Below are 15,098 nucleotides of genomic sequence, written 5' to 3' on the forward strand. Positions count from 1 at the left end.
GGCTGTTGCCTAATCCTATACGTGCTTAAACTTGCTACATGCTTAAATTTTCACTGTAAAGTTTCCTCAGTGCCTAAGTTTCTGCCTCTGGGTATGTGCACTGCTGCCTCACACTAGGTGTCCCAACACCAGTCTCCTTCCTAAAACACAGTGCAATCCACAAACCACCAGGAGCTAGGCATTCGCCTGCTTATCTAGCCTTCATGGCCCTATCTAGTAGGCCTGCATGGACCCCATTCAAGACCAGAGATGAGGAGGTGCCCACCTTATAACTTTTAGCCCAGTGGTTAAAGTACTCACCTGGGAGGTGGGAGATCCCAGGTTCAATTCCTTCCTCTGTATGTTGGGGAGAAAGAAACTGAAGAGGGATCTCCCATCTCTCTGGTGAGTGCCCTAACCACCAGGCTATGGGGTATTCTGATGTGGGGGGAAGTGGTCTTCCTCAGTCTCTCCTGTAGAAACTGTTCTACTTTGGATAAATATTAAAGAGTTATTGGACTGGGGAGAGAGTGAGAATGACTCTATAGTCCAGCGGTTAGAGCACTCAGATGGTAGACGCAGGGTCCAATCCTGCTGTTCCAATGACTATTTAATTATTTATCCAAAGCAGAACAGCTTTAACAAGAGAGATTGAGGGAGCACCCCACACTGTGTCAGAATAGCTTGAGCACTTTCCTGGGAGGTGGGAGACCCCCATTCAAGTCCTTTCTCTCTAGTAGTGGGGGAGAAATTGAACCTGGGTCCCCCAGATTCTGGGTGAGTGTGCTAGCCTCTGGCTAAAAGGCAATAAGGGAAGCAGCGCCAATACCTCCTCCTCCAGAGTTTCTTACAAGAAATGGCTTAGGTGCCTAGGCAGCCTGACTCCAAGAGTCGATCTTGAATCACAAATAGAGACAAGTGCCTCCCTGCAGCATGGATTGAGGTGCCTAATTTCCTAAGAGAGGTTGGGTTTAAGACATACCTCTCTCATTGGTATCTCCCACTGGCTAACTTAGATGATGCCCTGCCTATTGAGCTGGTTTTTATGCATCCCATTCTTAGGTGCCTATCTCTCCCCATTCATTGTATAAAGACACCTAACTCAGGCTTTGGTGGTTCCCATTATTTTTCATTGTAATTTTCTACATGCCTAAAAGTTAGGTCTTTCAACACGAGAGCCTCTTTGTGGATCCAGGCCTTAAATTCATATTTAGGTACCTAAATAGGTGGCCTAACTTTCAGACCTTCCCTCTGCTCTCCATACAATTGTAGTACAACACTACTACAAAACAAATGTAATCTCTAACACACTGATTTTGTGGCCCAAATTACCGTGGTGGTTGCTGCATGTATTTATTTAGGGATAGAATCTGATACCCTTACTCACAAGGTACAATACCTTACTTTGTGAGTGGTTCCATTGAAGTCAAGTGCTACAATACTAAATCAGTGAAAGGGTATCAGAATGTAGTCGTATTTTGTTTGTTTAACAAATGCATTTGCATGTGGCCCAAAAGCTTGTATATTTTATTGAGTCAGTAAAAGATGTCTCATTCTTTACCTTCTGTGATTTTATTTGAGGATTGAGAACTGGTTGAAAAGGAGACACATTCTCCTGCACTAAATGTAGAAAGTTGTGCATTTTTATTCAGCCAAGCTAAGATTAATTAAATTGATCTGTATGGTCTAGATACAGAAAACTCACAAGTTCTTTTAAAGAAAGTAATTGGGAAGATGGGAATTCCGTGTTCTCCAACAGAGAAGTCGCAGCCCATTGATGCACTGATAATGTTTTGATTGCATCAAAAGTGTTAAACCTGTGTTTGGCCATGAATAGTTTGGAGTTCATAGTTTACTAAATACTATGGAGTTTCTGTTACAAAACAGAACAGTAATAATTTTTCTAAGACAGCTGCCATGCATGAGAAGGCAAAGAAAAATGGTTTGACTTCCTTCCTAAGCTGGAGTCTGACAACAAGCTTTTTTTAACAGTTTTTTTTTTCTTCTGAGTGGTTGCAGCTGTTTCTGCCTTTCCTATTGTCCTTGTTTTGAGTGTGTGGCTGGGAACACAGGCCATAAGTACAGCTGTTGGGTGCAAAGTGAATCAGGTATTTCACAGTGGTTATTTGATTTGAAAGTAGGATACTGTCACAGTGGAGATGCTATAGTTATGGAGCCAGATTCTTAGCTGGTGTAAATCAGCATAGCTCCTCTGAAGTCAGAAGAGCTACACCATCTTTCACCACCTGTAGATCTGGCTCATGACTGAAAAGACTCTTTCATTATAAATAAGCATGGCAGAATTTTATTTTCTTTGATATTATCCATAGAAATTATAAAATGTTTATTTTTAGGCTTTTTTCCTATTTTTATCTATTTAAATTTTCAGTTGATGGGAACATTATGGGTAGGGGGTGGGGAGAGGGCTCAGAGAATAATTTACTGTCCTTGGATGTTAAGATTCAAAAAGTTAAAGCTTTATAACCATTAAAACACGTCAACATCACGTCAAAATATGCAATGTAAATATCCTTAAACCAAACTCTAATAAGTTCTAAAGCAGCATTTTTCTTTCTTTGACTATTGGTAAATTCTGAGTAGTTTGTGTGTGTATGGTGATGTTTACCGACATTTACCAGTAAAAATCTAATCTTCCCAAGCCTAATAATAAGCCTCTATTTTCAGGCAATTAGAAATTGTCACAAAAGTTACATAATAAATTGGGCTGAAATTTCTGGAGCCCAAAGGGAAACTTTTTTCCCTTGAGTACGATAATGTTCTGTTTGGCCATTTTTGAGCTCTCAATGTGAACAGTCCATTTCACTGATGGGAGATTTTGTTGATTTTTGGGGGTGTGGAGGAGGGTGTCAAAATGACTTATTTTTAACTGCTCAGTGTAGGCTGCTAACCTGTTTCCCCAGCCCAGGAAGGAGTGACACCCTACCACGAGTCTAGTTCGGACTCTTAGCTTTATTTCCTCCAAATAAGACAAATTCAGCATATCGATCATCTCTTCCCTTGGAACCCAGGATCTCCTGCAGGGATCAGTCTGTTCCCCTCAGATTGTCTCTCTACCAGCCACTTGCCTGAGAGTCACCCTGCCACAGAGCCACTCTACTTCCAGTAGTGCTTTCCCCTTCCCCTCTCTCCACCACACCCCACCCCACCTCCCCATTCCATCCCTCATGCCCCAAGGTCTCCTGCAGGAGCTTTCCTGGTCCTTACAGGTCTCTACTGCAACTGTGCTGCTTGCTATCTTTTAAACCACCTGGTCCCTAGCTGATCAAAGTCAGCTGAGACGTAGCTCATCCATCATAAGTGAAGGACCCATCTTCCTGTAGAGGGCCAGTTACCCTGTGATATTCAGATTTGCAATGGACTTAATTGTCAGTAAGAGGAATATGTCTTTGATGTGCCTGATGAAATCTGTTTTGGAAACAATGAGGTTCCCAGTGTTTGGAAATTGCACACCTAGCATGCTCACTATGAGTGAAATTGACCTCACCAGTGTGAAGCCCAGGAAAATGAGCTTCATGTAGGTGCCCTACATGTGGAAGCACAGGACGGGAAACCTCTCCTTACAATTCATACAACCTCTCAGAGCAGTAGGAACAGCTGCAGTTCCCTATCTTCCCTCTATATCTGGCTTTGGCAGGGAAGCCATATCATTCATGGATCTACTGACCCTTGGCCTGCTGACAAACCCCACTCCACAGCATTGTAGAGAGAACCACGGAAGAACCCTGCCCTCTGGTGCTCAGGGAACAGAGAGCTCCTGACTGTGCAGCCTGTCTGCTTCCTGCAGAGAAACAGCAGCAGTATGGCTGCACAGTAAGCTTTCTGGGGCAAGGAACATATCTTCCTATAGGTTTATGCCACACCAAACACACCTCACTAGGGCCTCTCTGCACTACTTTAATACAAATAGTTAATAATAATGGGCCCTGGGCAAGGAGGAATATTTTTATATACATTTTCCACCACATTTTTGATAGCCATACAAGAGGTGGAGTTTCCACATGCTGATCCCAAATCTGTTTGTTTTCAGTTCAAAGTGTGTGGCACTCTTGTTTGACAAAGCCTTTTCTCAGGACACCACCCCAGATTAAAAACTAACAAACAAATGAAAACCCCTAGCACATGCAGGTCTTGCTCTCCATACCTGTGGAGCAGAAAACTGCTATGGACACTGTATGCTTGTTTTCAGTGCTTAGATACCTGCATGCATGATAGATACTTCTGGAAGAAAGCTAGGTAGAAATAATCACAACTGTGTTTAACTCAGTGATTACATTTGGGGCTGGACCATGTATCCACTGAAGTCAAGAATTGCCACAGAATTCAATGGGAGCAGAATTGGGCCTTCAACACTTAGCATCTCACAACCTGTGATCTGCTTACATTGAAGTAAGTCAGTGGCAGAATTGCCATTACTTCAGTGGTGAAGGATCAGGCCCATGGTATATATTCATAAACAGCAATGGTTCAGAGTAATGATGTACAGAGCCTTTCATCTTTAGGTCAGTCATTCAAATCCAATGCATATCTAAAGTCCCAGGAAATCATTACCATCTTTTGGCTGATCAGTGGCCTTTGAGTTGGTGGTCTCCATTCATTTTCTACTGGTCAGGTGTACACGTAAGAAAATCCACCAGTATGAATGGCAACCTTTGTTGGAAGCATTGGCAAAGAGACCAAGGAATGAATGAACACCGAATTGAACAATGCCGACATCCCTAGAAGCGGTCCCCCCAGAAAGGGGGCAGTTTGGTGGAGCCATGGAGCCCTCCCGCCCCCCTACGCAAAGCCTGCTTCCTATATTTTACCTGTTTGTTATACCATGTTTTATGGCTAAAGGACTTGACTTTCCAGAGTTGGCAATATAAGACATACATATATGCATTTATGTGAATGTGTAATCAATCACAGTGCTTCTTTTCTTTCTCTGGTTTTAAACCAATGAAATTAAATGCCATAATCTATATTAGTAAAGAGTTATTAATATTTTTAAACTTACTTTTTAATATTTAATGGGTTTTTGAGTAGGGCAAGAGAGTAGAGAAGAGAGTTCTTGTTTCTGTATAGAGAGCATGCCTAGATAGTCTCAAAGTAAACTCAAATAGAAAGGGAAACGAGAGGAAATCTTTATACTGCAGTTTAAAATTAACACCTGGAACTAAGTTACTGTTTTGAGAGAGCACATGTTTTAATATTCAGTTCCAGTAGAAAAGCTTATGCCCTTCAAAGTGGATCCATTATACTCAATGGATTACAATGATATATATACAGCATCCAGAGAGCTACATGTGTGCCCTTTACAAGGCTATGCTGCATATCCTGGGGCGCTTGGGGGTTACATAATAACATTAACCCTGAACCTATCTCTGCTGGATAATGGCCTACACCTGCCAGACATCTAGGGAAAACTAACAATATGATACTGAGACTGGCTTGTTTTAAGTAGCCTCTGATTTTTGCAGAAGATATTCTGACATGCATACAGTAACATTTGTAACTCAATCCTACTGACTAGCAGGACTGATCATCAAAATGAGTAAAATATACATTACATGCATGCTTTTGTGCTGAAGTTATTATGGTCTTAATATGCAAAGTTGTATATAAATTAACCAAATGTCAAGGCTTCTGACTGAACATTGATTGGTTTGTGATAATGAAATAGAGTTTAAAAGAATGCACCTGATATCCATGGACATAAAAATGATGATTCATTTCCAGTATAAAGTAGATACTAATTAATGTATTGACCTCCTGTCTTCAAAGCCTATCATCTCTAAAGTCAGCATCACTGAAATACTCTGAGCTGTACTAGAAGGCTACTACATATATTTTCAGTTCCCATGGTTCCTTTTGTATGTGTCTTTTTGGATGTTGGAAGTAAAACATACCCACCTTCAAAGCTAGCAGTGTAAATTGAAGTCTATAGTTCAGTCAGTGAACTGGTGAATTATCCATATCCCTCAAGGATGGAGTGGCTAAAATGTTATATTTGTATTTGTCTTGAGAGGAATGTCAAGAATTGCACTGCTTATTGTCTATGAACGTGCTTTTCTGGAGGGCAGCTGGCACACGTGTTCTGCTCTTTGTGTGCTTTGGAGAGATGTTTGATTTCTTATGAAAATGGTATATGTGCCCCAGGAGATAGACAATCAAATTTGTTATTTTTAGGGAGTAATCCTCGCTTCCACTACACCGCTTCCTAGGGTCATACCACAGCCGCACCACCCCGTCCCATGGCAGAGGGAAGATGGGTGCTGAGTAACTGTGCAGGAATACCATGCAACCCAGCTGCATGATGAAGAGCATGCCTTAGGAGTCTGTCTCTCTTGTGCTCTCTCTGTAGGATTATGTAAGACAAGGTTTAGGCAGGCCAAGGAGTTGCTATCAGGGGGGTGCACAGCTGGTGAAAAAGTACTCAGAGTACTTGTCAATTATTTACTGTCAAATGGGGAGGGTGTATCTAATGTTGTCTCCCATGGGTCAGTCCTCAGTCCAGTACTATTAAATATTTTCATTAATGACTTGGATAATGGAGTAGAGAGTATGCTTATAAAATTTGCAGATGACTCCAAGCTGGGAGGTGTTGCAAGAACTTTGGAGGACAGAATTAGAATTCAAAACAACCTTGACAAAGAATTGGTCTGAACTCAACAAGATGAAATTCAATAAAGTGCAAAGTACTTCACTTAAGAAGGAAAAATCAAATCCCCAACTACAAAATTGGGAATAACTGGCTAGGTGGTAGTACTGCTGAAAAAGATCTGGGCCTTAAAGTGGATCACAACTGAATATGAGTTAACAATGTGATGCAGTTGCGAAAAAGGCTAATATCATTCTGGGGTATATTAACACGAATGTTGCATGTAAGACATGGGAGATAATTGTCCCTCTCTGCTTGGCACTGATCATGCCTCAACTGGAGTACTGCATCCAATTCTGGTGCCACACTTTAGGAAAGATGTGGACAAAGTGGAGAGAGCTCAAAGGAGAGCAACACACATTATAAAAGGTTTAGAAAATCTTACCTATGAAGAAAGGTTAAAAAAAAAAACCTGGACATGTTTAGTCTTGAGAAAACCAGAATGAGGGCGGACCTGATAATAGTCTTCAGATATGTTAAGGGGTGTTATAAAGAGGATTGTGATCTGTTCTCCATGTCCACTGAAGGTAGGACAGGAAGTAATGGGCTTAATCTGCAGTAAGGAAGCTTTAGGTTAGATATTAGGAAATATTTTCTAACTATAAAGGTTTTTAAGCTTTGAAATAAGCTTCTGAGGGACGCTGTGGAAACCCCATCACTGGAGGTTTTTAAGAATATGTTCATAAATGCCAGTCCTGGATGGTCAAGGTTTATTTGGTCCTGCCTTAGCACAGGGAGCTCGACTAGATGAACTCTTGAGGTCCCTTTCAGACCTACATTTCTTTGATTCTATGGGCTTGGCCAGTGAGATCACAAACTACACAGATACGTTGGCCCCCACATTTTTATTTATTTATTTTGAATCTCTTGGCTACTTCTACAGTTCCTTAATTACAGGCTTGGTCTACGCTTAAAAGTTGCATCAGCATAGCTACGTTGGTGAGGAGTGTAGAAAAAAACACACCCCTGACTGACACAGCTGTGCCAACAAAAATCCCAGTGTAGATGCAACTGTGCCAATGGAAGAGTGCTGCTGTTGATGTAGCTAATGTCATTCAGGTAGGTGATGTTCCTGCACCTGCAGAAAAACTCCTGTGTGTACTGTGTTTACACTAGAGGCAGTGGTGGCATAGCTATGCCAACATCAGCTCTGTAGTATAGACATAGTCATAGTGTTGGCTGTAGATCAGTTGCATGGGTATTTCACACCATAGTCCCAAGATGTGGGTGGGGTGGGGGGGTAAATTCTATTTCTCCAACCTCAGATCACATCACCAGGTAGAAAACCATTTTACTCAAGCTTTGAGCAGCTGATGTGAACTTTATCTGTGATGAATCATTCAGTGTTTTAAAGACCAAACATTCTCTAGAACCATAAAAATAGGATATTAAATTTACTTAGGCTATGTCTGCGTTTTGAGCTGGGATGTAATTTCCAGCTTAAGGACACATACTTGCACTAGCTCTGATGGAGTTACCATGCTAACACTAGAAGTGCATTTGTGGCAGTGCAAGTGGTGGGAGGGGTTAGCCACCCGAGTACATACCTAGGGTCTCAGACATGATCATACTGGGAGCCACTAGCCCCTCTCGCACTGCTTCGGCTACATTCTAATTTTAGCGTACTAACTTGATCAGAGCTATCATGGGTATGTCTCCTCAAACTGGTGGTTACACCTTCAGCTCGAAGTCTAGACATACCTGTAGATTGTAAGCCCTTGAGGCAGGGACTGTCTTTTTGTTCTGTGTTTGCACAGTGCATAGCTAGCACAAACAGATCCTCCTCCATGACTAAGGTTCCTCATTGCTATTGCAATACAGATATTTAATTACAGTAATAATAATATCATTTCTTATATTGTTCTTTGGCTGAAACCCAGAAGTATTTAAGGGTTAACATTGTTGCTCAATCAGAAAGAATGTTTGGCAATAAGAAGAATCCTGGATTAATGACAGAAAAGAATTCTTAGCATTTTATAGCAGTGGGTATTTGAGAGGAGACATGGCTAATGATCAACTAAAAAGATATTTGCAGCTGTGGTGTTACCTCTGCTCATATAATACTAACATTAATCAAGCTTTTCCATGCAGCTTTGCAGTTCATTCCATTTTTCACTCTGTCCTGCCTATAAAAACAGAGCTCATCTCCTAATGTATTGTGCCAAAGATCATAGCTCTGTGTCGCAGAAAACCATCAAACCTTATTGATTTCTAAAAACTGCATTTTTCTGTGCTGTGAATCAAACCTGAATGGCAATTCTTTACCAAAAATAGCTTTACCTTAAAGAAAAACTTTCCCTGTTATTTGTTTCCACCCAAGAATCTAAACATCCGCAGGGTGTGAAACACATATCACCATGAATTAACTGGGAACATATTTTATTGAAGTTTTGAATGACAGCAAAGTGGGAATTTCTAAGGCTAGTTCTGGAGTTGGCCATCTTGCCAAAAGACAATGGCAGTGTGGAAGGCCAATGAAATCCTCGAAACCCATGGCCTAGCTGTTTTAGGATTGGCTTAGAAGTTAGGTGAAAAATTTTTATAGTCATAAAATAAACATTTTGTTTATTAGGTGTTTTAATGATTGTTAAACTGCTCTAAATAATGAAATCCAGTGAGTCTCACTTTCTCATCAAACACTGATATTCTAAATTCTTCAGATAAATAAATAAATAACCTGAGCTGTAACTTCTGGAAACAAGTACCCTTGTAATGTTTGTTTAAATGATCCTCTGTCCTTGTTGCATGATGTTATCACCTTCCAGCTCATGCCCTAATTATGGGCCCAGTCCTGTACATCCTTGCTCTCGGACATAGTGACTGAAATCTGTGGGGCTAATCATGGTAGTAAAGTTAAGCATGTGCCTATGTTTTCACAGGATCAGAACTATAGACCTGGATTGTCAAAGGTATTTAGGCACCTAAAGGTGGAGCTAGACATCTAGTGGGATTTTCAAAAGCACCTAGGTACCTAACACCTGTTGAAATCACCTGTGGTTCTACTCAGAGTAAGCAGCATGCACCCAAACAGCAGAGATAACATTGCACTACAGAAGCCTGTCACCAGATCAGGAGTGGATAGCAGTGACATATGAACATGAGGTTCAAACCTCAAACACACTTGTAGCCCTATCCTGGGAGGATCTTACCTACCTCTGACAAATATTTTTTACACTTTAGCAATTCTTTTACAGCTTGTCATGCCAATAGAGTCTCGTTGAACTAAATGAGCCTGAGCTCAGATCATTGACTTTCTTATTCTCTCTGTAAGGTGCTGTGCACACCTCTGGCACCATAAAGAAAAGTTAAATAAGGATAGTACAATTCTTGCTCTTCTTTTTCTTTTCTTTTACTACTTTAATGGGGGTTTTTTAAAGTGCAATATGTTTATGCAGTAAAATACGTACCAATTTAAATCCCAGGTTAGAAGTTGAGAGGGCTCTCAATATTGTATGTTCAATACAGATTTTAAATTTTTTTAAAATATATAATATATAGAGCAAATCTTAATTTTCAAACCAAAGGATTAAAAGGAAAACAATTTAAAATATTGTTACCTTTCTAAAACAGAGAGGGGACAAACTCACTGGTTTAATATGCTTTTAAATAGACCTTGTTGGCAAAATTCCTTTACTTTTCTCTTAAGTGCAGGGAGGCTGATTAAATAGATACTGAATTTTTTACAATTTATTTCATAAACACCTGAAATTTAAGGATTATGAAGCAAGGGATGATTCCTTCTTAGTGTTACAAATATGATATATTATAAAAGTCTTTCAGGCAGTCATGAGATTGGTCTGTTTAAGCAAAGCATATGTTATAAAGCATGGCTTTATTGCTTCATAATGTATTTCAAAGGAGTTAGTGCAACAATGCTGGTTAGTACTAACCATCAGACAGAGAAAATATTGGGAATGTGGAATCACTGCTCAATTTGCACACAAGTAACATGCAGCCTATTGAATTTAAGCTTCAGAGGGTTAGCCATGTTAGTCTGCATCCGATGAAGTGGGTATTCACCCACGAAAGCTCATACTCCAATACGTCTGTTAGTCTATAAGGTGCCACAGGACTCTTTGCCCCTATTGATTTTGAGGGTTTTTCTGTTTTAGATAGTGATTTCACGTTCAGAAGCTACTCCACCACATGTGAATTTTCCCCTGGACTCCCACCCAGTATCCCCACAAGTTATTATTCACCATTCATTAGTAGCAGATGGCTATACTCTGGTTGTCACCGGAATGAAGGTGAGTGGTTCATAATCTAATCACGCTTTGTATTATGTAAACCTACATTCATAGTATCAGCTTTACATAAGAGTGGTTAGACAGTACAGTATTTTGAGTTCTCATAACATGCAACCTTTGCATCCTTTCCAGTCTCTTGGGTATGTTGGTTTCCTCAAAAGCTTTTTTTTTTTTTCTATTAAACCAACAAGTAAATTAACATTGAGAAATGTGCAAATAATGTGAGAATTGTGATAGAAACCAACAAAAAGCCAGGAAATGCAAATTTAAGGCTTACACCCTGTTCTTAATTCAAGCTCTTGTAAAGAAAAATACACAATGGCTTGAGTAAAAAATAGTGTTTAGAATTTCCTGGTCTTTCTGGATTGGTATTGTAACATTATAACACTATTTAAATGGGGGGGGGTAGTTGTGGGTGTTTAAAACCAGGGTCACAATTCATATTAAGATTGCATTTAGCAATAGTTTGTCAAAGGTTAATGAATGATTGATTAATAGATGATATAAGTATGTTACGGCATGAGTACTGTGTGTTATAAATGGTTGAAAGCACATTGGTAGAAGATGTTATAGATGATTTTAAGCCATGGTTATAGGCAACCTCTTGACCTGTTGAATTCTCTAACAATCTATAAGAATTGATTAACCATTTATTGAAATATCTATTAATCATTTACTAATCCTTTAAGAATTAGATATAAATGTAACCTTAAAACGAAGTATGATCAAAATAGGCTTAAATGTGGCATGGAAATATGGTGAAGTAACTGTATATTAATTAAAGTCATAAAATGAAAATCACTTGCAGAGCATCTTTGCTCTAAAACTCTTAACATGGGTTACAGATAACAAGTAATCTTCACAACATACCTGTGAAGTAGGTATTATGTCCATTTTACAAATGAGTAAACTGATTTATACTGACTGATTTTTCCAGTGAGTTAATGCAGAGCTGGGTGAAGAAACCAGGTGTTCTCCTGATACTCTGTCCAAGTTCTAATCACAAGATGGTAACCCCTCTTTGTAAGCAACAGCTGTTTATTGTGACTATAGATATTATCAGTATGGCTTTAGGGTTTAAGAGTGAATTTAGGTATGTGCCAATTAAATTACTTATCAGATCTTCTAATTACTGAACTAAACTACAGTAGAGGAGTAATTTTCACATTTAAAACCAGAATAACATCATTATACTTTGCATAAATTAGGAGTTTCTCCTTGCTAGTTAAGATATTTTTGTAAAGATCTGTTTATAATTCTCTTATCAACAGATAACCAAGATTCCGTTGAATGGACCAGGCTGTGATCACTTTAAGTCCTGCAGTCAGTGTCTTTCAGCACCTCCTTTCATGCAGTGTGGCTGGTGTAGTGATCGGTGTCTGAGGTCCTGGGAGTGTGTTAAAAGAATGTGGACCCAGGAGACATGTTTGCCGAGAGTTTATGAGGTAAATTTTTTTTCCCCAAAAATTTATCTCAGAGGTAGGACTGCTATCTCAGAGGTAGGACGCTATTTCAAGCATACCTGTCCAACTGAATGTACCTCAGGCCTCTTGAGCCTTCTGAGCCCTGGAAGTCTGCAGATGCTAGCTTTTCAGCTAGCCAGCCTAGGCAGTAAAAAGGGCAAGCTGCCCCTTCCCCTTAAAAAAAAAATCTCAGAGCTTTTCAAGACCAGGAGCAGAGCTGTCTGTGATGACGAGAATTTGTGTTAATGTAACTGTTTATTCCTGTTATTCTGCATTCCAATAGTATCAGGACTGGTGGTGTCATCGCATTAGGATCTGTATAAACATGTAGGAAGGCATGGCCCTGCCCCAAAGAGCTTACAATGTATGAACACAAATTACACATGGATGCTGAGGGGAGAGGACTACAACCAAATAGATACAATTTTAATATATATGTTTTCTCTTTTTTTTTTAAATTATGATAAATAAAGTTTCCACTGTCTTTACTTTCCCCTCAGTGTAATTACCCTTAACTGGCTGCTGGCCTCTTGTAAATAAATACCCCACATTCTGTGCTCCACAGCTCTCCCATTCTGGATTTGTCCCTCTGCTGGGGTCTGTGGAAGAAGCCCTGGTCTTCAGTAACTACCATTTACTGTCTTCGCAAAAAGAAAAGGAGTACTTGTGGCACCTTAGAGACTAACAAATTTATTTGAGCATAAGCTTAAATGTGGAACTGGGACAGGTTTTCAGCTGATCTGTTTGTGATTTTAAAAAAGGAAATTCCCTTCTCCTGGTGGGGAGAAGGAGGGCAAGTCACCTCTCAAAGCCTTCCTCATAGGGAGAATGGGTAAGAAGAAGCTTCCTGCTCACAGCTGCTAGAGATGATGTGGAGGAGCTCCCCATCCCATCTCACATTTTGATGGATGGCTCTGTCCCTTCTTCCCTCCCACCACCCCTGCCACTTTTTGGTTTGTGGCATTGATGGGAGAGAAAGGGAACATCTTTACGCCAGGTGCTTTTTCAAACATCTTCACAGCCTGGACAGTTTCTTGAGTGTCATTCCCATAGGCCTGATTGCCATATGCATGGCCCTGGGGCAGGGCAGAGTCTATGGCTCTGTCCCTGGGAAAAAGGACAGTTGAAGGCTGCTTTCAGTTGTAGAAGACCCCATAAATGTTAAAAAGTACACAAGAGCAAAATTACACTGATAATCAAAGAGCCCACTAGCTCATTGCTGTTTTCATTTAGCTATGGTTAAGGCAAGATTTGTACTGGCTGACTGTGCATTTAACCAAATCATTTTGTGTTAAGTGTGACACAATTATGAAGGCCTTGTTTCATGGAGTAGTTAATACACTAGTAAATGGAGTGGAGAACAAGCATAAAACCTTATAGCATTTATAGCCATTATTTTTACTGATGTATACAGTGTTAAAATCTTATTCCTTTTGCACATCTGAACTCATAAATAGGGATGAAACTTAGAAACTTGAAAGACTCAGCACAAAGAGAGAGACACTTTTTAAAATAAATAATATTTCACTAAACCCAGAGGTGAATGATTTCACATGCTGTAACTGCTTAAACATAATATCCAAGCAAAGCTGCTGAAAGAAGTTTGAGTTGTTAATAACCTGTAAAAAAAACATTTTAAATGGTGGTTTTTCTTTTCTACATTCATGTTTCAAATACAAAGTCACTCTGGGGGTAAAGGAGGCAAAACCCAATCAACAAACAATGAAATTTTAATGGGAAACAAACCTACAAAAATCTTATTTATGTTTATATTAGGATTGTGAATACCAAAATGATTTTGTTGCTGCTTCTCCACTGCTTGTGCAGTCATTTACATCTGTGCAAAGGTCTGTAAAATAAGAATGGGAATGTTTTACACTCACTTTGTACAAGTGCACAACATTCTATGGCAGGGGTGGGCAAACTTTTTGGCCCAAGGGCCACATTGGGGTTGCGAAACAGTATAGAGGGCCAGGTAGGGAAGGCTGTGCCTCCCCAAACAGCCTGGCCCCTGCCCCCTATCCACCCCCTGACTGCCCCCCTCAGAACCTCCGACCCATCCAACCCCTCCGGCTCCTTATCTCCTGACCGCCCCTCCGGGACCCCACACCCTATCCAATCCCCCCTGCTTCCTGTCCCCTGACTGCCCCAACCCGTATCCACACCCCCGCCCCAACAAACCCCCTGGAACCCCCAACCCATCCATCCCTCCCCCATTCCTTCTCCCCTGACCAACTCCTTCCAGGACCCCCATCCCTAACTGCCCCCCCAGGACCCCACCCCCTATCCAACCCCCCTAGTCCCTGTCTCCTGATCGCCCCCACTGAACCTCCACCCCATCCATCCGCCCCCTGTCCCCTTACTGCCCCCTGGGACCTCCTGCCCTCCCTTGTCCCCTTACCCTTACCAGGCTGCTCAGAGCAGCAGGACAGGCTCATTTGAAAGCCTGTGAGGTGGGCAGGCACAAGCTGCACTGCCCGCGCAGTGGCATAATTGCAGGGGAAGGGAAACAGCGGAGGAGGGGCCGGGGGCTAGCCTCCCTGGTCGGGAGCTCAGGGGCCCACGGATGTGGCCCACGGGCCGTAGTTTGCCCACCTCATTCTATGGCCTGTGTTATACAGTCCAGACTAGATGATCTAATGACCCTTCTGGCCTTGAAATCTATGAATTTGTGAATCACACATGTACATGGGTGCATAACATTGGACACAAGGGAGTAGAGAATCAAGCCCAGAGAGTTTCCATTGC

The 15,098-nt window shown here is 40.9% G+C and overlaps 1 protein-coding gene across 3 annotated transcripts in view; it reads left to right on the plus strand.

The window, feature by feature from the left end:
- MET (MET proto-oncogene, receptor tyrosine kinase) overlaps positions 1-15,098 on the plus strand; it is a 127,896-nt gene that overhangs the window by 56,827 nt on the left and 55,971 nt on the right. For all 3 annotated transcript variants that reach the window (XR_006275284.1, XM_038384468.2, XM_038384498.2), the window contains exons 4-5: positions 10,753-10,887; positions 12,159-12,332. Coding sequence is in view for 2 of the 3 variants with exons in the window: in XM_038384468.2 (XP_038240396.1) it covers positions 10,753-10,887; positions 12,159-12,332 (309 nt within the window). In the remaining variant the exon portion in view is untranslated. The remainder of the gene's footprint in view (positions 1-10,752; positions 10,888-12,158; positions 12,333-15,098) is intronic.

Source organism: Dermochelys coriacea, chromosome 1 (assembly GCF_009764565.3).
Source record: "Dermochelys coriacea isolate rDerCor1 chromosome 1, rDerCor1.pri.v4, whole genome shotgun sequence".
NCBI classification, from domain to species: Eukaryota; Metazoa; Chordata; order Testudines; family Dermochelyidae; genus Dermochelys; species Dermochelys coriacea.